Source organism: Myiozetetes cayanensis, unplaced genomic scaffold, assembly GCF_022539395.1.
Source record: "Myiozetetes cayanensis isolate MyiCay16 unplaced genomic scaffold, myiCay2020 scf3, whole genome shotgun sequence".
NCBI lineage: Eukaryota > Metazoa > Chordata > Aves > Passeriformes > Tyrannidae > Myiozetetes > Myiozetetes cayanensis.
In genome coordinates, this window is record NW_026087521.1 from 18,184,513 (window position 1) to 18,208,578 (window position 24,066).

At 34.9% G+C, this 24,066-nt stretch overlaps 1 protein-coding gene across 6 annotated transcripts in view; it reads right to left on the reverse strand.

Moving 5' to 3' along the window:
* Positions 1-873: 873 nt before the first annotated feature.
* BRD1 (bromodomain containing 1) overlaps positions 874-24,066 on the reverse strand; it is a 65,160-nt gene continuing 41,967 nt past the window's right edge. For 5 of the 6 annotated variants that reach the window (XM_050324215.1, XM_050324214.1, XM_050324218.1 and 2 more), the window contains 5 exons: positions 10,258-10,393; positions 9,478-9,605; positions 7,729-7,838; positions 5,504-5,658; positions 874-2,770 (listed from right to left, as the gene is read on the reverse strand). In XM_050324215.1, the coding sequence (XP_050180172.1) occupies positions 2,587-2,770; positions 5,504-5,658; positions 7,729-7,838; positions 9,478-9,605; positions 10,258-10,393 (713 nt within the window). In that variant the 3' untranslated portion in view covers positions 874-2,586. Of the gene's footprint in view, positions 2,771-5,503; positions 5,659-7,728; positions 7,839-9,477; positions 9,606-10,257; positions 10,394-14,620; positions 14,768-24,066 lie in introns of those variants that run through there. The other variant, XM_050324219.1, reaches the window with a different exon arrangement.

Consider the following 24,066-nt stretch of genomic DNA (forward strand, 5'->3'; position numbering starts at 1 on the left):
ATTAAATTAATGCTCTGTTTATACAAAACAGGAGCTTCCCCCCTGCCAAAGTTAGCAGTATCACAAGAAACTGAGAATGCAGGAAGCCTTTGAAGGAATAATTTTGCAACTGTATGTATACTTCTTTTGTACTGTGACTTTGTATTTTACAGATTTCAACACTTATTATACAAGTACTAAATGATCATCTTTCAATTTCTGTTGTAATGTAATTTCAGCTTTCCAAGCTCTAAGACAGAAAAAATCCATTTCTGTGTGCCAAAATGAGGCTGTGAATCATTACCCAGTTTTACACACACTAAAATTCGAGTATATTACGTGGAACCAGCTTGAAATAAAATCTGGTGCAGGGCATTTTGTTTGAAGACCTTAACAGGCAGTCTTAACAGATGACAAACATATCTACTGCCTCAGTATGGCCCAAATTAAGCTCCTACCCCTTTAAAAAGCATGGTTGTATGGTAGGTCCTTTAAGTCATTACACAGAAGTTCCCATTTAAGGCAAACAACCAAATCTTCATTTTATTTTTCTACCTGATGTGGTTGTTGTGGCTACCAGAGCAGTGCAGCTCAATGACGGCCCTTCCATGATACCTGCCATCACTGTTCTCCCTAAAGCCGTGCTTCCTGTCAAGACTGAGAAAACTATTTGCTTGATCATTTATGAAATTCATCCAACTCATCTCTAATTACCAGAGTCCATCATAGGCAACTGGTCTCAGTTAACTGCAACATCTACCATGCAAAGAGCTCAGTATGGACGATACTGCCACAACAGAACAATCAGCTTCTTGACCTAGTGCATCTGTAATAGCTATGGAGTAAGAAAACGGGTACTACAGCAAAATCTCAGGGGCTAAATTCAGGACAAAATTTACAGTTGAGAAAGAAATTTTATTTCAAGCTTCTACGGGGGTATTACAAACAATAGAGAATAAAAACATTAAAAACTATTTAAAAAGTAATTGTCCCTTTAAAATAAAGATTCAAGCAGGTTTAACAATGAAGTAAGCTATTCAATGAAGTTTTAAAAAAAAGATTTAAAAAGTATTGGTTTTGCTGTATTTGCTAATCCTTTATAAAAAAGCTGGGCATAAATACTTCGTGCATTCATATGCATTATTTGGTGTTTCATATCATATAACTTGGTACAGTATTTACGATATCACTGCAAAAGAGTTCAAACACAGTGCATTTATAAATAATGGAGCCATTATAAATCACATTGCAAACATACCTTGCCATTTTCATTGTTACAAATTCAGTATCTCAGTGAAGGTAGGAATAAAGTAGCTACAACAATCAATATCTTGACTTTATTTTTTTTTCTTTTTAATATAAAAATGCAGTTCTGGAAACCCACCCTCCTTCTTCCCCCTGCCCAAACATAATGCTTTACTTCTTAAAAATAAAAATAAAGTACTAATTCTATATACATCACATGTACCATACAAAAATGTATCCAAAGTTTCTATTGCTACCAAAGTGTTCTAAATTAAAAGTTACATAAATCCCCTCATTGGAAACAAAAGGATTACAAGTTACCAAAAAACCAAATTACACACAAACCATCAAGTTATTTTTTACAATTTCCAATACATTTTTCTCCCAAAGCAAGTTGTCTTCTCATGTGCCTGTATAAAAATGCATATCAATATATTTGTCAATTTTATTTTTCATTATAAAGCAAATTAATACATTTTCTACAATAAATAAACACAGGGAGGCACACATATCAACAAAATTAAATCAATGGGAGATAAATGGGATATGGTTTTGAAAGCAATAATGTGCTTGCAGGCTTTAAGCCAGGTTTGTTTAAAACAAAAACAATCTTAAGTTATTTTGGGCAACAATGGAGTGTTTTTGGTGATTTGCAAGTGATGTACATAGTATAATTTTTATTGATGTCTTTCTCACAAAGTACCCTCCAAAATAATGCAACTTCCTTTCTTAAAATACATATTTGTAATTGTAAATTTACATCAATCTTAAATATGTGGTACTTTGTGCAAAGAGCAACAATTTACACAAACATTCAGAAGTCTTTTTCAGAAGCTACAGACCAAGGAAGAAATGATACAAGCAGCACCATACTGTATATGATTTAGGCAAACATATATTTGACGCCATTTTGATATTAGGCTTTAAGATCCACTAAACACCTTAAGCTGGAAGATGGTGCTTAGGCAACTTAACCTCAGAAAGAAAGAAAAAAAAAGTAAAAAGCATGGAAACAGAAACCAACTCCCTCCCCAGCAAAATTATAAAAGGAATTAAAAGAGCTACTTCTAAAATCAGAATAAGTTAAGTGTTGAATATACATTTATGTACAATTATGAACACTATGAACAAGACATTTTAACAGGTTTAGTGGAAAATCCTCCGATCTACAACACAATAAAATAATTAATCAATATGGCAATGGTGATTTAGAAGAAATGCTCAGCTATTTCAAGTTTGCAGAACTCAGCCACTGAATCAACAATTAAGGGGTTGTATCTTCAATACATTCTTTTAGACAAAGAGGTTCATTAGTAGAGTTCAAGTCTGTGTGGTATTTTTCATGCCCTGCTAGAATCTCTGCTAGTCAATATCACTGAAGTCACTGACTGGTTCTCCATGGACTCTACTCAGGTGATTCATAGCACGATCAAAAGCAATTCTTACTGCTTTTCGTATGCTTGAGTTACGTCCTTCCATCATTTTTAACTTGTCTATGGTCTCATCTATCCCAAGGGGAACCATTTTGGATTTGGGAAGCCACTGCCTGTAAGAAAGGGTAAAATAAATGTTACACACAGAATAAAATCAAGAAGTTTGTCCAGAAATGTCAGAGCTACTATTCCATGTTGCTCACACAGAAGATCAGTTTTACTGTCTTAAACAAAATGATAAAATACCTTTTAAGATAGTGCTTACTTGCATTAAATATTTAAAGAACATGAAATATTAAGAAAGTCTCTTCCACAGAGAATACATTCCAATTCAATGGTATGTATTTAATGATTAAGTATCAGCTGAAAAAAATAAGCCTGAAATACTGATGCAGGTTAAGAATAGGCAGCAGCAACTAACAATGGACACAGCTCAAGATTCATCTGACACAGTATTGTTTCTCCTCATTCTTTCATCTTCATTATTACAAGGAATTTTCAGATGATGATTTTTTGCTTTACAATTAAGACATTTCAATTTGGTTTTCATGGGGAAGCATAAAGGATGCTTTATGGGGAAGCATGCTTAGCATGCTTTTACCCTGCAATATGAAATCCCACTAACTCCATATTGAGGGTACTTTTCTGCTTTAAGCTCCATAAATAACTTCAAACTTTTGGCACAGAGGAATGATAATGGAAAAAGCTCTGCATTCTGTTGTTCTTCTAGTTAAGGGAAAAATACTCTAAATATTTACTTAAAAAATATAAATTAAATTTACTCCATGTCATAAATATTTATCGTAATCCCACTTTCCTAAGTTATAGACATTAAAGAAAATAAAAATTAGGTAAGTTAATGAATATCTATTAAAGTATGTCACTGTAGTCTGCAACCCCAGTCCTACAAATGGTAAAGCCCTCCTTCTGTTTAAAATCATCACTTTGCAAAATCATGTGGAGCCGAACCAACTGGAAATCAGTCAAGTCTGATATAAACCACTTTATTCTAAAATTTTCTTTTAAAGAGTAAAATTGGCTATTGAAATATTTTTTTTTCTTAAAGCACTCTAAACTACAGCCCTATTGTACTGAGCACAGACACTGAAACAAAATGTGAAGAGTCAGAACAAGGACACAGAACAGTCTGATAACAGCATCAAAAGCAGCAGTCTTATTATCAGCATTATCAGTTTTAATACAGATCAGGGGAAGTTTTAAGAAGGTATTTTTAACAGAAAGCTTGCCATGTCCTCCGGACATAAGCAGTGAAGAAGAAGAAACAAATATGACTATTTGAAAATCCATAGGTTATAGACACTTGCATCACAGACTGAAGGTGACATACACCCTGCAAATGAATGAAAATCACAGGCAGGGATTCAAGACTAAGAGACACAACATAATTAGAGTTATGAGTGCCAAAATAATCAGCCTAAAAGAACCATTGCCAGAAATGTTGGTGGGGTGAGGGTGGAGGGGATGAGAGGAAAGGGATTGGGAAACGAATTGAGCCTTTTTCTGTCCATCTATACAGAGTATCCATTAGAGACAACTTTGTGCAATATCTGCAAGATTTAGGATGATCTGCATATGGCGATGAATCAGAAAGGTTTAAGCTACAGAGGACTCCCCAGGTCAAGAAGCAATGACAGTAATGATTAAGAAAGTGGCTAGGAAGAACATGCATTACAATTGTGACACTATGAGTATATTTAAATGTAGATGTTCTCTATAAAAAAAAGGCAGAAGAATGCAAGATGTCATGGAATCCTGTGCAACTGAACAATTATAATCATGAAGAAGTACCAATTAGTTAAGAAAATAACTGAAGAACAGAGAGATTATGCCAAAGGATCTAAGAGGACAGAAGCGCAAACATCAGTTACAAATTTTAGGCAAGAAGTTATTTAGGTGTACTGGCACAGAGAGAGCCAGGAGAATGGCAGCATCACTAGACATTACATATAATCAGTGAAAGACGAAAGTGGTATCTGAAAGTAAGGATATTCAAGAGAAAATCTGAGATACAAAAAGATTTACAGCTAGCTTGACCTGTATGGAAACCTGGAGAGGAGATAGATTATGAAGAACACAGAAAAGAAATATATAGTTTGATGAAAGGTAGATGAGAAGCTTCCATGTCTAGCAAAAAAACCCAAAAAAACCCCCAAACAATCCTAACGAATTAAAATACACCAAAAAACCTATTTGCCTTCCCCCTACTCCTGCTCCAAGAAAAAACAACCCACCAAAACCAAAGACCACCCAGAAGGCAAAGAGAATGTTTTATTGTGTGAATTACCCCACTTCAGGCTCCACACAGCATATTGCTGATACTGAAATAAATGGAAAAAGGGAAGGTTTCCTGAAAAAATTTAGAAAGGGCTAAGAACTTCAAATGAAAGTGTTTAATAAAGCATTTAACTAAACAGAGGTTAAAAATAATAAAAAAAATATACTTAAGCAAATTGGGTGGAAAAAGTCTTGTAATTCGGAAAGCAATGATGTAGGAAGATACAGATAAATGTTAGACTATTACCTTTAAAAAATCTGTTTAGCCAAAGAAGCAATTTATCAGGTCAAAAAATAAAACTAGCTTGTAAATAAAAAACAAAATACTATTTATTGACTTATATTATTTTCTTCCAAACTGACCATAAAAATATATCTTATAGTGATGATATACCTTGGTCCAAAAATAGACTCAAATATGAAACATTAGTTTATACTTCCATAGGAATGATTTCCATGGAAAGACAATGTTTCAATTTTCTTCTATACTAAAGGTACAAGTTCTTAAAACTTTAAGCCACTGCATTAAACAATGCATTTCAATAACATACCAACTTCTTTTATTGTCAAAAAATAGTACTAAGAATAGTTTTTCATCTGATTTGGTCTGCATTTGTTCTCCAATTTTCAGTACATCCAGAGGTGGCACTGGTATAGTAACACCATTGTGATGGCCAGCAACACGAGGCATCTTAGGGTCAATAATCTGTAAGAGAGAAGAAAGGACAGTTCATAATCTTTACAAATACATAATCTATTTTAAGAAGATAATACAAATAAAGTTAATGAGAAAAGAATCATAAACTAAACAACCAGTGCACTGACTTTGTGTTACACACAATTTTTTGGCATAAGCTGAATAGGCATATTGGAGGCATAATGGTATATTTAACTGAGAACACTACCCATATCAGGTCTTCTTGAAGTTCCATCTGAATTTCACTTAATACAACTTTGAGACTGACAAGCAGATTTCAGAATGAATTTAATGACTCGAGTCTTCAGCAGAACATGCAATTGTAGTCAAATTCTTTCTAAACAAAGGTTGAGGGAGAAGGGAATATGCTGCTAACATTAAACTAATCATGCTGATGGAAAAACTCCTCTGTAGGTAGATCCTAGCAATATGAAGTGCTCAGCTTCCACCACAAAGGGTTATGTTACTCCATGCCTATTCCACCCATCTCCTACTCTACAAACCCCACACAGGCACAAATCGTAATCCATAGTAAACTGATTACAGGAACTAAATGAAGAGAAAGCTAACACTGTGGGGAGTTCACAGAAATCAGAACTTTCTTCTCTTGACTGAGGTTTAATTCCTCAATGAACTCATCCTACTCTCAGAAACACCAGTGCCTACAAAAAGGAGTGGGCAGAAAAGGAGCCCTGTGGTCTTAATCAGCTTAAATTTAGTGCTAACACCATTCAAGAGACAATCAAATCATCAAATTTTTAGCATCTGACCCAAGAGTGTTTGAGTCACGCACTGAGGGCACTTCAACTCAAAATGCTCTGAATGTCACCTCCAGACCTGACTCTGTACACTTCCTGATGTCCTCAGCACACACATACTACAACAGTCATGACTCTCCAGCCTACTGTATAAATCAAGTCAAAGTGTATGAACTATTTCTATAACCCCAAATGCCTGAAGCCAAGCACTTAACATTTTCTCTGCAAGCTTTAATGTAACTAGAGCTGTGTCTATTTCTCCTGTAATAACTTGAGCACAACAGCTTTACATTTCCAGTACATCATTCACAACTGGCTTCAGTCAGTCAATTTATTCCAACTCTACCAAGTGTTTTGTTTCTTTATTGAACTGCAGAATCAAGAGTATTTTTATACTCATTTTGCAGCAGAAAATATCTTATAATTCCAGCACTGACAAGATGTCTGTCGAATGCTTATTCAATTGATCCTTTAATAATAATATATAATGCAGAAAAAAGACTACTGAGAGAGGTGCACTGGTTTAAACTGGGATAGAGGTAATTTTCCTCACAGGAGGTAGCATGGGGCTATCTTTTGGATTTGTGCTGAACACGGGGTTGATAACACAGAGATGGTTTTGTTATTGCTGAGCAGTGCTTACACAGAGCTAAGGCCTCTTCTGCTTCTCACACCACTCCACCTGTGAGGAGGCTGAGGGTGCACAAAGAGTTGAGACGGGACACAGCCACGACAGCTGAGACCAAATGAGCCAAAGGATATTCCATTCCATACGGCATCACACTCAGTATATAAAGAGAAAAAGGAAGGAAGGAACATTCAAGAGTGATGGTGTTTGTCTTCCCAAGTAACCCTTACATGTGATGGGCCTCTGCTTTCCTGGGGATGGCTGAACACTTGCCTGCCCATGGGAAGTGGTGAATGTATTCCTTGTTTTGCTTTGCTTGGGTGTATGGCTTTTGCTTTACCTATTGAAGTGTCTTTATCTCAACCCATGAGCTTTCTCACTTTCACTCTTCCAACTCTGTTCCCCCTCCCACCAGGGAAGTGAACGAGGTGGGGGGAACTCACTGTTCAGCGTGGGGTCGAGCTGGCAGCTGGGGTTAAACCACGACACACAAGTATTGCACATCTCCAAGGATGGGCAGTGTAGCAGAGATTATTGACTTAAAATCTGGTATTGCAAGAACTTTACAAACTCAAAGCATGATAAAGTAGGCAGAATAAGCCACATTCAGTCAACCTGAACGGGAAATTACCAATTACCTTAAATTCATGCACTGTGTTTTCAGACCAGAAACAGTATCAATAGCGTACTTACCAGAGCTGGGTAAGAGGGATATCCACTGCATTTGGCCCATACTACTTTTAGAGGCTCAAGAACAGATGTTGCAGCATCAGTTGAAATCCACATACTGCTATGCCCAACTTCTAAGAACAAATAAATGTAAAATTAAAATGTTCCAGGATGAAACTTTAGATTAATCTTCAGCAGTTCTTGGTTTCCTCAAATAGTTCATGATCATTAGAATCCAAATACCAATATTACCTTTCACACACATACCAATAAAAAGCAGGCAGTGTCCATAACAGCTCTTTACATGATAACAGTACTTTAATGCAAGTCTACAGACAAAGAACAATGGTTTATACACTTCTAGAAACAGTATATCTTAAAACATCCTAGCTCTCAGGAAGCATTTGTCAAATTCTAATAGTCCTTTCCCTTTGAAAAAGCTCAAAAGAAAACATAAAATTATGGTACTCCAAATAACCAGTTTCTTTTAAAACTATGATGATAATCCTGTCAGAGGTAATGACTTTGAAGATGCAAGTTTCATGGTTTGTTTCTGAAATACTGGATATCCATAGGAAAATCAGCACCTGATAACTTACAAGGCTTGTCTGGTAAACCTATCTGTTCTTATGCCTAAGTTCTAACCTGCATTTTAATTTCTATTTATTTCTAACAAGCCCTCTTGGTCTCTCTGTCCTGCCCTTTCCTACAGCAAAGTTCAAAAAGATCAACAGGGTTCCAGGAAGTAGCTGCACTAGTGGTTTGTTTCTTCTCATGGAGCAGCATAACAGACAACTGAGTTTATGTTACTGCACACTTCTACCAGAATCCTCCATTTTCTTCTCTGTTGCTCACCACTGGATTGAAGCCTGAGAGAGCTTTAAGCCCTGAGCTGACCAAAACCACAACTGGATACAATCAAGAGAGTGGGTAGAAGCCAGTGAGTTGTATCCTCAAGATGGAACTGGAGATGGACAGTCATCAAAGGGGAGAAGGTTATCAAAGCTCGTATGCTGTAAAGATGAAGTGGCACTTCTTGTATGGGGAAATATAGTTCAGAGGTTGCAGTTGCACTTTCTCTTAGCAGTAAGGCAATACTTGACAGAAGTAGCTCTTTACTTGCCAAAACATAATTTACTCTTCAATTCTTCTCAGTCTGCTCTCATTTAAAATGGGCATTGCTTATTTATAATTAAAGATGGCAAGCAGATACATGTTCTATCTCAACATTACAAAAAAGAAATGGAGGAAAGAGTGATTTAAGACTTTGTAAGAGCAAGAAAAAAAGAGTTTAAAGCCATCACATAAAAAAATAATTGTTCAACTGTTCTCTGCAATAAGTTGCTACATCTCTGCTCTGTCAGTAGCAGTTTGTAAAGTATTCACATGCTAATTAGAAAAGGCCATGGGGGTATAGATCAATGCATCCAAAAACTCACAGACTATTTTGAAAAATATATATGTAGAACTGTATCTGGTACATAAAACCAGTACAAGTTCTCTTCTTCAGGGCAGCTAACAAGAAAGAAACCTACATTATTCTCAGTTGCAAAGAAAATGGTATTTTAATGCTGAGTAGGTCATACACAATCTGAGAGGATGCATGCAGCCAGACTTCTCAGGTGTATACACAGTTTCTGAAGTGGTATCAACACCACTTTCAGAATGCCTAATGTATTTAAGTAGTGAAAATAAGAATGCTAAAATCTGTCAAATAAATGGACCAAATCATAGTTATACAACACTATTAAGAATACAATTATTTATAGTTACCAGCTGCAATTCTTGCTGCTTTGGCATAGTTTCCATTTTCAATGCATGATATCAATTCACTTCGGTCTTCCAGTGTGTGTCTCCGTATCAAGGCAGGTTTACCTTTACCACACTTCGGTAGGCTGAAACTACAAAAGTATTAATATTAAACCCATTACTTGATAATTAGCATTGTACACTATGAATTGAAACTCTGAGGAAAAATTTAAATTTCATCAGTACAGAATAAAATCAGAGCAGCAAGTTCTATGTTATGTAACAAATACAAACAACAATGTAAAAGCCAAAGTGCTGATTATTTTCACTCACAGAATTGCCTGGTTATCAGCAAAGGACAAACAGGATGCAACTGCACCTCAACTGCTGTACAGGTTCAGAGACATGCACAAATGACAGAAGCTGCTCTATCTTCCAGTGTTACAGTGGATACGGACAAATGAAAACGTTTCCACTGCTCCAACAGTTCTGCTACATAGGAAACACAACTGTTCTCTCTTTAATATTTCACTACAAATTCAAGTGTTTTCAATTGTGAAATGTCTATACACAAAATGGTAAATTTGTTCTCTGCATACTTGAATTTTCTTTAAGAAATCATAGAATCTGAACAAAAACATGAATTAAACAAAAGAATACCAGCAATACTGAAAGGTGTCTCAGACCTGACACAACTGAGAAAATGTATGCAATTCACTCCATGCATTCCAATATGGGTCACAAGCAATATAGAAAACTGATATATTCAGTCTCAAATTTGTATTTCAGATTTATTTATTTTACCTTGAGTTACACAAGAGACTGTTACTAGATGAAATACTAGATTCTGATGCACAGCGGCGACGAGGTTCAACTTTTCTTCCTGGAGTATCATCTAATGCTCTCTCTTTACTTTCATCTCCAAAGCCATTTGACAGACCTACAACATAACACAAAAAACAAACTGCATCAAACTGGGAACCGCACCATTCTCATTAACAACCTTTTGTATTCATACAATGTATCACTATTGTTCTGTACTTCAAGTATTTTGGTGTGATGAAAAAGAACATGAATATTAACAAAATATTCAATTTCAAGACACAGTATTATAAATAGGAGGTTCCTGTTGTCCAGATTTTAAGGACAGGATGAACATTCAGTTAATATAAAAAAAACCCAAAAAACAAAGTAAAGATTATAACATGGGAAATGCCAAATGAAGTATCATATCAGTCTTTATATTTAATGTTTACAACCCTTAAGACAGTCACGCTGCAGAAGCTGAGTAGAAGAAAACTCAAGAAAATACAATGTTACAAACCAGGCGGCTTTGCCAGGGTAAGATAAAACTCATTTGAATAAAATGCTATAATCATTAAGCCAAGAAATACTGAAAATCCTTTTCAAATATTGGAAGTAAAGACTGGTATGGATTTCCTCATCATGCAGTCTTGTTCTTCCTGGAAGTCTTTCCATTTTAGTAAATTCAGACTGACATGATAATTTCTGTTTTCTGTGACGGATAACCAATAATATACATGTTACTGATCTTAACTAGCCTTCCCCTGGCACAGGTTTATATACATCCAAGGATATTACATTTTAATTCCATAATTGTAATGAAAATATTAAAAAGGCTTTTATATTACGAGTTACTGATTTGATGGACTGCTGCCAATCCTGTTCTGGGTTTGCTAATTCATAAACAGTGTAGTCCTTATTAAGCCATTTTTGTACTTGATTAAAGAGAGAAATGAAGAATTTTTTGATATAGCATTCTGAAGACTTTCCAGTGTGGGGGTGTCTGTGTGGGAGTGGACATTAGAACTAAAAAGGAAAGAACTCGATAGAGACCCTAGCGTATCATCAGAAATGCACTGGCTAAAGGCAATGGTACTAGCCTGCAGTCAGCTACTGCAAACTGTAGGCTACTAAGGGAACAAAACTTTACAAATTCAATTCTGAGCACACCTCCCACAGTGCAAGAAAGAGCTACCCATGCCAGCCATCCTATTACTACCGAAGTCTTGAATGTCATCATGATCTTTGTACATTCAGACGTAGTCAAATAAGGTTATGTACATTCATGTGCCCCTTCACAGAGCATTCTAGTATAAAACAATTATGGCAGAATTTCCTTTATTAAGATTAATTCTTCCAGTCTGTTTGCTACAAAGACCTTTGCAAAGAAGGGTGACAACTAATGAACTTGAGGTTAGCAAATTACTTTGTACAATCCAGTTGTTTATCAAGGCATTTCCATATAGTGACTTAAGGGATTTTCCCCTTCACCCCAGAAGACCTTCCACTTGGATTATCGACACAATTTTAGATTTTTAAGAGAAAAAGGAGAATTTACTCATGTTCTAAGAGATTTACAGGTAAGCATTCTCTTGTCTTTATTGTCACTTAATTGACATTGTAAACATTCATTTAAATGTCTGTTTTGTATCTCCTGTATTTGCCTTTGATTTCTTACAGAAGAAAAATTATAAAGGTAGTATTGCCCTGAGTATCAAGCACCAAACTACATGTTATTGATTAATCTTGTTTTCACTCTCAGCAACTTGGTAAAAATATCTCGAGATTAAGGAGGAGTTCAGTCCCAGACTATGTGGAGACTTGTCAAAAGAGTATGCTTTACATGTAAGCTTCAATTTCCCTATACATTATCACAGTACACTTCACATGGCACCTGAAATGAAAAGCTGAATAAACATTCTGCAAAGGAGATCTCTTAGGTCTCTGCAAACAACCATTCTGTTTTGTTTTCATCCTGCCACAAGCTGGAGACACATAACTCAAGTTATCATTCAGGCATCTAGCTAATACAAACCAGTCATCAGCAGAAACAAGTCAGATTCCAGACTGAATTTTAAATTTAAAGACAGATCAAGTAATGACTGCTACCAGAACCAGAGCACAGCTCAGGTTCCCAATGAACTGTGAAAGTGGAAGGTGTTTCAGTTATTAAACTGTTCTTATCTCAACCCACAGGTTTTACATTTTTCTCTTCCCCATCCCACTGGGGGAGGGAGGAGTGGGGAAGCGAGTGAATGTGTAGGTCGTACTTAGTTGCCAGCTGAGGTTAAACTACGACAAGTGGGAAAAAAACCCCAAATTTTCTGACAAATAAGGAATAATAAAGTGCACAAGAATTTAGAACTTCTCAGACATTTCTCTCTGGCTTGTGGAAGTATGAAAAGCAAAGTATATACAGTATATGCAGGAGTAATTTTCCTGAGTATCAAGCTCCAAATGACAGGAGCTTACACAATCCATAAGACTCAAGATTACAGAGCTCATTTTTCAGAAATTAAAGGGAACAGACATTATTTTAAGAAAGGAAGACCTCAATGCTTACTTTAAACAAACACACTTATATCTAGTCACAGATGCAGCGGTTCCCAAGCGACCTTGTAACCCAGGCAATAAAATCTAAGTGCTTTATGGTAGTAGCACTGATGTGCAAAAAATAATCAGATATTCTACATTTATATGCTATAGCTTGGTATTTGGTTTCTTTTAGATCATTACAAAACTCTTTTCTGTCATGAATCAGAAACACAAAAAGACCTGCAGCTGCTAGAAAAAGTGAAATTAAAGAAGATCTCCATTTGCTTTAAGGAATTTGCATTTTATTGAATCAGTAGATATTACTAAGGAGGTCAAATAAAGAAAATCCATGGGACAAGTAACTCATCCTGATTGCAACTTTCCAAAAGCTCATGATTTTGTTAGATCAAATGAGCTTTCTCTATAGTCGTGGAGCGAAACCATGTCAGGTACTGAACTTCTAACACATCCTCCTTTCACCAGCATCTCTGACTGACAACAACTCCCTCCCATAAGAAGTCCTAAAGATCAAACTAAACACCTAACATTAGTGGATAATTACTTTTTCTTTTCCCCTCTGTTCTTAAGTTTCTTCAAAAAAGCAGTCCACTCTCAGAGGTAGAATTCAATTTTTTTCAATCTTAAAAAAAAAGGAAATTCACAAATAACAAAGCCCACTATCAATCTTAAATGCAGAGTTACTGCAATTTCTAATCTTCAACTTCGATTTACATGGAAAATTTATTTCCTTGTCAATCATGGCATATAACAACCATTTTAAAAATAAAGAAATACTAACTAAGAAGAAGAAAAAGTAAGGCAAAGATGATCAGCTTGATACTTTTCCACAGGTCTCTCATTGTGCTGAAAACTTTACTTATCAGGCAAAGTTTTAACTTTTTCTCAACAGTAGCAGTTTGTTCTTAAACTGCAATTCAGACTTTCACTGACTACCTACATCAAGAAAATTAGAATCTTGTTGACCACACCAAATCAATGGAAGTAGGAAAAGGTAATTCCCAAAAGGCAGTAGAAGTTTGGAAAAAAAGACAGAGAATACAATTCAGGGTAGTCCATGGAGCAGCACAGCGTTCTCCATGAATGTACAGAATGCTGCCACACAATACAGAAGTCTGCATTTCAGACTATCTTATGGTTCTGCTGAAGTAAAAATAAAGAAGGCAAACTTGTATAAAATTATTCTAAAGCAATCAAAACTTTATTATGCGTGATGCAAAACCAAGCATATCCAAATGTAAGATGAAGTGTTGTACTAAAACCAGAGCTGAACAGCTGAGATTCAACCACTAAAAACATTGGGAGCATTAAAAAAGATGGCTATACACAGTGCACCAGCATTTATATAACACTATTTAGGTTCATTTTACCAAGTAAGGACTAATCAAGTCCTGACTTGTGCACTTACCCAGAACCAGTGATGTTAGTCTTCATTAAATATATATACGTTAAAGGAACACGTGTATTTTATTAAAATAAACTTTTTTTTTTTCTATGTTTCACTTCTCCAAGGAAGATGAGACTTTTTTTGGGGGAAGGGAAGAGGATGGAGATCTAGCATTCTTAACTAATCTGTTCTCACAGAACGTGTTCTGGGAATAAGAACACTGGGACTGGTAAAACTCTGCGACCAAACTGTGTCACATATACTACAACACGTACAACTTTGTAACTTACGGAAATGGGGCAATATATTGAATGAAGAGCATAGTTTCATATATGTCAAAGACTTCCTCCAAGAGTGTTCATTTCTATTTGTTTTTTGTTTGTTTGTTTGTTTTGTTTTAAGGATGGGTGGTGTCTCCAACATGATCCAAAATAATTACTTCAAATGTAATTGTCTCTCTGCGTTCCAAAATGATCATTTAATTGAATTCCATTCCATGTTGAGGATAATAGAAAATAATTAGGATCCAAAGAGATAAATACCCAGCATGATATTAGTTAATATGAGAACCTGGAAGACAGTGAAAAAGCCATTAAGTCTCTCTGAAAGGAAACAGCGCTTTCAAATAAATAAGCCATCCTTACAGCACTGTCCAGAGACAGTGAGAATGACTCAAGTGTCCCATGTATTCTAACACTAATACTCAGCTAGTTTCAAAAGAAACAAACTAAATAAAAAGTTTCACTTTGATTCAGGTCTCTTTCTTGAAAATACTGAAAGTCATTGAAAGCACAGAATACAACCTCTACATGCATGATATGCATCAAGAACATGTTTTAGAAATGTATCTAAAAATATCTCCAGTAAGAGTAAGAAAGGGGATGCCACGGATTTAAGGGGATTTATGTATGCACAGACAGGATAAAGGAATACTTTAAGGTAATAAATAAACAGAAGTTACTGTATTCTTAAAAATGCAAACCTTAAAAATGGGCATAATGCAGTAATAGGAAGGCATCCAAAAAGTTTTTAAAAAATTAACCTCAGAGTAATCCTATAAATGTCTACTTCAAACAGTAAATCTTGAGTGCTGTAAGAACAGACACAACTCTTCAGAATACACAGATGAATGTTTGAGCACATCGAAGTTTACAGTGGTTAAAACAGTCTTCAGCATACAGGTAAAATAGGAGCCAGTTACTCACGCAGACTATGAAGTCTGGTGTGAAGAGTCCCTAGGAAATACAGCTTTTCAAACTTGCTTAAACTTTGGTCTTGGCTAAAGATAGCAAAGACAGCTCAATGTGAGCCCACGATGTGGCACCTGTACACTAAACAGCAGCAGCTTTCAAGATCCTAACCAGAAAAATTTCACCTTTGAAGGTTTAAGTAACACACAATGAACACAGTCTGGTGGCTCAATGAATGCTCAGTTTGATGAGTTCCAAATGAATGCTTAAGAATTCATCCTGTAACTACAAATTTTCTTCATATCTGGGAATAAGAAGTGTCTCTGGCTAATCAGATGAGACTCTGCTACAACAGTGGAATCTGATTTGCACAAAAGAAAGGAAAACTAATAAACATTTAATAACTACAGTTTCCATAAGATAAGGATTGTTATGGTGCTCTACACTACAATAGGATCACTGTACTGTAGGATGATTGTTCAAGACATTTTAAAATACGCAAGTGGGAGGCAACACTAGTGGAGGAGTTTGAAAACATTCCAGAAAACTCTGAAAGGAAAAAAAGAGCATACAAGCAGAAATGTTTCTCAAAAAAAGTTTTACAACTTCTTCCAAGACAGTATCAGCTGATCCAGTGGTACAGATGATAACGGCAGCAGTATAGCAGAAAATGCCGTTAAACACTCCCCTCCCCCAAACTTGAAGAATTTAAAACCAACTTTACAAACTGACTTGTTTAGTCAGCTTTGGTTTATATAATTTATGACACATAAAACATACACAGATGATTGCAAAAATACAAGCTTCAAGTGCCTGAATCACCCATAGGTCAATGGAATGTCATCCAGGAACCAAGAAATTACTACAGAAAGTCAGTACTATTTAGGACCAAAGACTACTTAAAAGCATTTAAGATCAGAATCTTTTTTCCAAAGATTTTTTTACTAATTTATGCATGTGCCTAAACAGTAAAGATCCTTTAGAAAAAAAACAAGCTTTCTTACATATTTTCAATTTGAAGATTTCTACTTCCTCTCTACAAAATCTTGATATAAAAGAAAGAAAATTTAAGAGATTTCTTGAAGACTTAAATCAATTAAGATTATTTTAATTCTCAACTTACGGAATGAAAAAACATCACAATTATTTATCAACATAATGCATGAAAAAACCTAGTGCCTAGCAGTCTTTCAGAGCAGCCCAGCAGGACCTACAAAAGGAAATTGTTCCATTTCCTAAATGGAGCTATTCCTAAGTGAAACTAACTTTTACAAATAACTATATATACAGATTTTACATAGAGTTTTTACCAAAACATTTCTTTTTTTCCTTTGAAAGTCAGGGTTTCCCTGTGAGAATATGACTTTTGGGTATTGTATCCAAAGAAAAGGAAACAGAGAACTTCAGAGCTCTCATATGTAAGCAGGTCCAGCCATCCTACCTCTAATTAAAAATAAAACCAATAATTTACCATTTATTTGCCTTTTACAGCTATTTAGAAAAACCAGTTCTTAATTTGTGCCTTATTCTAGGACAGGGTACAGAAAATTAAACTGAAGTTGCTACCTAAAAAAACCACCAAGGCAGAAATGTTTACCAGAGATCTGCCACTCCTGATACGACATACAGGACACCACAGCAAACTGCAAGCCTTTGAATGACTGCTTTAAGTTACACAGCTGCATTCCTGGTCCTAATTTCCCAGGCTTTTTGTACATTGAGAGGTATTTCGCAAAGGGAGACTAAAACTTCACGTGATTCAGTATAAAACATCCAGTGCTTACAGCCTCATTCCATGATAGCTTGCAGTGTACTTGAGGAAGTTCATGATCTGAATCCTTTCAGAGACCGCAGACATCATACAAAAAAATTATGCCATCCTAGGAAAAATTAACAGTGCTTGCAATCCTAAGATTCTTGTCTTTGTGGCTTCCATGAAAGGAGCTGCAAAGACCAAATGAGATGTTTCACTGCTCATTCAGTCAACCTGACAGTGCTTGAAACACCATCAAGTGAAGATAATCAAGAGCTATTAAATACCATCCCAGCTTTGCTATTTTTAGGCAACACTGAACAAAACAGTTAAAATACGGCTGACTTGCATGTTCATATCTTTGTTTCTAATCAGATGAATTTATAGTTGCTTTTTTTTCCCCTCAGACCAAAAATACTTTTATCTTCTACAAAGAATTTTTTTACAGAACTTAGGAGTACTTAGCCATGCTTATCAGCAGAAGTTTAGTTCTCAGCATCTGCCTTTGTCTTAATTTTTTTCCAATTACATGCTGTTGGGATGTAATTTCTGAGTGACAACAGTATTATTACAGCTTTGGAGGGAAGGGAAAAAAGAAAACTCCAGGAAGAAAATGGAAAAAAAAAAAAAAAGGAAGGAAAAGAGAGGGGAAAATGAAAGAGGGGGAGCATTACCATGTTAGGAAAGCATAGCCTGTCAAAGTGATGGCGTGGCCAAGGAACACTTGAAACAACTTCACTTCAAGTACTATTATTCTTGAGTAATACATGTTTCTCTGTATGAGATATCTTCTTAATGTGTGAATTGACTTTGACTATACACATCAAAGAAACTAAGTCTGGGTAATACACTGGAAACATAAAGAGAGCTATCAATTAAAAATATCCCAAAATATTGGACTGCATGTATGAGACAGTGAAAGAGCACATCCTACCATAATGACTCTTTATGGAAGACATCTCTCTGTGCATGCAACTACATAATCTATTCTCACTGAGTGGAAAAATGGGGAAAGGAAAAACCCCACAAACTACAAATCCATGCACAAACCTTCTCTGAGAGGCATTAATTTGCAGTCAAGCATACTGTGGAACTGTCCCACTCTCTCCACTCATTAAGTGACTGATACTTTTGACTGACAGGTTCAGTACATGAAGTTATTGTTGGAGTCACTGGATTACTTTTACTATCATCCATCCCTTAACTCAGACCTGTAAGGTGAATATGTGGAGGTTGGGCTAAAAAAGTGTTAGAGAGCCCTTCCAAGCCAAACTATTCTATGATCTCATGATGTTCCAAACAGGTCAGTTGACTGGATCAACTGGCACCTTATGTGCTTGTTACAGGGGACTCCATGATATCTAAGCCTGTGAATTTGAAGGCAGGTCATCTATACTCAGTCTCAACACCATGGCAAGTGTCTTAAATAAATTAGAACACATATATAAAAAGCATAGGGTGGATCTCAAAATTCACTGTTTTTTTTTAATATCTTCAATAAATCCCACAGTTCTGTTTACCATCTGCACCACAGAGAAAAAATAGTCTTAAAAGTCACAGATGAAGCACATAGGGGATTATGACATTTAATTTTTTAGAAAGCCAAATGTGGGCCAAGAAATGAGTTAAATATTAAAAGAAAAATGTAATACCAGAATACAGTAAAAGGCTCCACAGCATCAAGAAAACAGAACTGCATCCTAACATATTTCTTTATTATTAGAGAAGATTCGGTTATTTCATCTTAGAAAACACAGCAATTGTAAGTTGGGTACTAATAATTAATATCTTACAAAATAACCCAAAAGACAGTACTTTCAAAGAAATTAACACATTGAAGACCCACAAAAAAATCCAAACTACTAATGTATAATATACATTATGTATGCACACACTTCGCAAGCCTAGAAAAAAGCACAAACTCTCCATTTATCCAGGTGTTCATCAACCCCACCATTCTTAACTATGTTGCTAAAAATTCCCTCTACCTTAATAATATAAATGAGGAAATAATGCAGGGATTTTTAAAGATAAGGAAGTTAATACTGTGATTCTTCAGATGAAATAAACCCAACTTCTTAAATGTCATTGCAAGTGCTGATTGGTATAAAATAGTTTCCTTTCCCCTCTTTCTGCCTTATTAACTTATTTTATTCTTCATGTATTACAAAAAACTTCTCCTATATTTCAAAACATTCCCAGAAACTAAATTGGCAAAAATTTTAGTAGAGTTGCCAAAACTCCTGCCTAAATTTTGAGCGTGCCAAAACCAAAATTAAGTAATTCAGTAGGGATCTTTTTTTTTTTTTTCCAGTTTCTCTCCTTAATTTGATTTATTTTCTTAGCAAATGGTCATAGGTTTCTCAGTGGCCTATCAACTCATTAAAAACCCAACCAAACAAACTTATCTCAACAACTCAGCAGTCAGGCTGTCATAGTCCCCACGTCTCTACACTCACAAATTTAACAAGCCAGGGGATAGTTCCTTTTAGGCCTTCATAATTTCCAATATTCTGTTTGCTTGCATATACACCTGAAAATGTTTTATGCTTTCCAGTTTCCTGAAGGTAGGCAGCTGAATTTCTTGGAGATTGCTAAGTGCTCATATAACTAAATTTCAAATCAGACTTCACATGAAATAGTCTCTATGCATCTAAAGAAAACAAGTAGTTTCAATTCAAAGTATCAGGACTGTGGCTCTGTCAATAGATATAGTCAAATTACTGCACTTTACTCGTAAATATATATATAAATACATACACACACACACACACAGACACTGTCATTCCTGTCTATGTTAACCAGAAGAGCAATTATGCCAATTTGGGTTTCTCTTCACTAAGGAACCTCTAGCTGAGTTTATCATTCATTCAGAGGGCATAAGTTTCTTAGATATGCACGTTTACTTTCATTTTCTCCATTTAGAGACTGGTAACTCAATGCTGCACAAACAAAGCCTGACTTTTAGTCAAATTACCCTGTGTTTCAGAGAGCAAAAGCTTTATTAAATAACAAGTATTGAAGAATTAAACATCACTAAAACATTAAATTCTACCAAATGTGAATGGAATTCATATACAGGTTACTTGCAGATCATTCTTATGGGTCACCATTTGGTAGCAGTTCAACAGAAACAAAGTCAGCCCAATATCTACTAATAGATTTAATAAGGCATAATTATGTTTGTTGTACACTGATAACTGCAAAGTATGTATTAAGAAATGATAAAAATGTATTAAAACCTGTGCTTTTTCCTGTGTGAAGTATTCTAATTCAGAGATCCATATTATAAATATTTGTTTACAACTATTTCAGTACCTTGAGAAAACCTGCGTAGCTGGAAGCAAGAATACTAAGTAAATTATATGTTTCACTGAAATTTTCCATTACTGCTATTTGGCCAAGAAATAACAAAAACCCCATGTACTGCAGTATAATAACCACTATTTGAAGTCCTAAATCTACGGTAAGTTAAAATGATTGTTTTAGCACAGTATATTTTAAATACTTGGTTTTCAATTAAAATAGAGAATATCAACTCAGTAACTGTGAGTTACTAACCTAAAGCTACTATGAAAGCTTAAAGGTGACTGACCACAGCAAAACACATACATTTCACATGAACTTACTCTAGCTCTTTGCAATGTTTAACAGGTATTTTTAAAATAAAAATGTTCCATTTGCTACCTTATACACAACTGACAGAAGCACAAGCTTTAATGGTCAGTAAAATCTACCTTCTATCCATTAATCAGTGTAATTTTTTCTCAGATGAAATAATTGCACCAACTATTTTCCTGACAAAAAGGATTAATCTTTGTAATAAAAAAGCAAGGTAAGAATACAATGAGTATTTTGAAAAGGTCACTGAACTTGACATACCCGACCTTCAAAAATCACACATCAATCTCTGATCTGACCAAAGTTTCCTAAGTAAAAATAACCTATCTTCTTTTTGAAATTGCTAGATACTATGTGAAGCAAACCCAAGATACATCAAGTATGTATGGGAAATTTTTAAGCACATCTCTTCACTACGTAGCTGTCAGTATCCACATGATAACTACCAAGACAGATGTGCTCTGTCTGTGATAATGCGCCAGTAGAGCACTAGGAAATTTAAATTACGTTACACTATTGCTTCATATATTTTAGAAGTTCATACATAAAAGGAGGTCAGAGTATTAAAGTGAACTGCTTTAAGTCCCCTTTGAAGGTTAAGTCATATTGTTTAATAGTTCACTATTTCTCAAAAAAGTTAGCATTTCAATAATTTTTTTGTGTATGAAAGCCAACAACATATGGGACACAACAAAGTAGTGTCAGTGGACCCTGTTTGTGTCTTTCTCAAAACTAACTGGTAAAAACAACAACCCCAAATGTAATTCAAGAAAGCATAATAAAAGCAGTCTAATGAAACAACAAAGTAGGTGAGATTTTACTAAACTAAATAAGCTTTAGAGTCTTCCTTTGAACCTCTTCATAGAAGAATACAGGAGTGACATGTAAGGGAGAAACACGGAGGAGACTGAGTACAGTGAGGGACAGAAAATACAAGTAACACCAAGTAACTTAAGTAACACCAAAAAACCCCACATTGGTTATGAACGGGTAAGAAAGAGAAAAAAAGATGTGACAGCACAGCTCTCCACCACTTAAAAATTTCAATGCTTTACATATTAAGTAAAGTCTTTTTTTAAAACTTTTTCTATATCCAGTAGAATTGAAGATATTTAACATTCATACCAGTCAAAGAAAACTGTGCAATAATAATTGATTTTCCACTACAGGAATTGCTCATGAAGTTGTTAACTCACAAGAATGCACACGAGGCTAGAGCATGCTTCTTTCTACGGTTGGATGGCTTTGGAGGAAAAAGCTCACAACTGCTGGATTTTAGTGAATGAAAACATTTTTAGCTGCACCATTACATTAAATTTTGTAAAAATAATCAAATAGAAAAAATATATTACTGTATACATCATCTAATGTATTTTTATCAAAACACAGAGATCTGCATGAATCAACAACAGCTGCATACACAAACCAACAAAACTGGATTTAAATATTGGAAAGCATTTGAGGTTTGTGCTGGTTTCCTGCTGAATTGTAACTCAAAGTAGTTGCCAACTGCAAATTGCTTAAATTATTGTGGAGACACAAATTTGAAAATAACACAAGGAATAAAATCTCCAGTGTGAAAGCAAAATGTTTGGATGCAAACAGGAAAACGAATCACAGGAATATGATCAAAAAAGTTGACACATCTGTATGACCTGTATATGCTTAAAAACCAGGATACTACTAAAGAATAACTAGAACATTTTCAGGTGAATATTAATTGGCTAAACCATTTCAATTGATACACATAGTCTCTTCATGAACAAGTAAAAATCTTAACTATAAATACCCTGAGTATTAGTTCCACATAAATTTAATCCCGTATGTATCTTCACTAGATTCAGGAAGAGACTATACATTTTTGTTTTAAAATAAGAATAAAAAAATAAGAATAAAAAAACCTTTTAATATTTGTATTTTATTCCTGTAACTGTGTTGTTTGTTTTGAAGATAATCAAAACTATATTTGACCCATATATATCTAAATCCAGAGAGAGAAAAGGAATAAAATGTATTCAGAAATCTGATTTTGGTTTTCATGTTTTTCTTATAAAATGAAAAAAAAAACTACAAACATTTTTTTTCTTCAAAGAAACAATTCACAGTGTTTAACATGAAAATTTCAAGAAATTAAAAATAATGTGATCTAGCACAAAATGATTCACTGTGTGTGTGATAAAATGAAATCTGTATACAGGTACATAATGAAATTATCCAGATTACAGACTGGTAAATTAGAATATTTGGAAACCAAAGCTTTTTATATTACAGAATAAGTTAATCTTTCTTAATATCACACTACCTTCACTTTGTTCCTACTTCAGAACTAAAGTACCAGATCAAATCTCCATACTCTTTCCAAGATGGTATGAAAAAGAATGGAAGCTGGAGCTTTCCAAAGAGGCAAAAAAACCAAACCCCCAAAAATATAAATGAAAGACACTTCTCTCCACCAGATCTTAATATTTTCTCATGCTCACTTGATCATTCAAAAAAACAACCAACAAGCACCACCCCACATCCTAAAAAATCCCACAGGTCAAACAAAACAAAGAAGAAAAGAAATTACCTAAAAACCAACCTAACCCCCCTTTTTAAACACACACACACACTCACTCACTCACTCCCCAGCTTTTGGAGCACATCTTCACAATTAATGTTTAAATTAAATTCCTATCTCTTTCAATCAAAGACACAAAAAACCCACATGCTGTTTTAATACATGCATATGGGTTACAAACAGGACAATGAAACAGAGTATTTATTTCAAAGGTAATATAAAAGTCATAGCAATGGCCACGGATGACATTAAGGAGATATGCTTCAGTAACTTCCTTATGTTGCTTTTCTTTCTCAAAGCTTTTGTACAAACTTCTCAAATAAGTAGAACTACATTTTGCTAAGAAAGGGTGTAATTAATGTCTTGAGTTGTTCTATACCTCATGTATCAAGATAATGTTCTCTTTAAAATGTTCTTTAGAAAAGTCCCAATAAGAGCATAATCTTACTCTTCTTCAACTTTATTTTAAGTGTACAGACTAAAGAAAAAGTCACAAGAAGTGTCATTATACCTTGAAATTTTAACACTTCCCTAAAACACATGGAAATACAAAGCACATCATACACAGTCATCAGAATCATAATGTGAAGATATGCTTAGAGTAACAATACAGTGAAATGAAGTCACACACAGAACATGTATTTTAAAATCAAGGCCCTGCTTATAAGAGTTCTAGTTTTGGTACCATGTGTGAATTCCATGTAATTTAATAGGGAATTTGCAGAAAACCAGTTGATTCATCTTT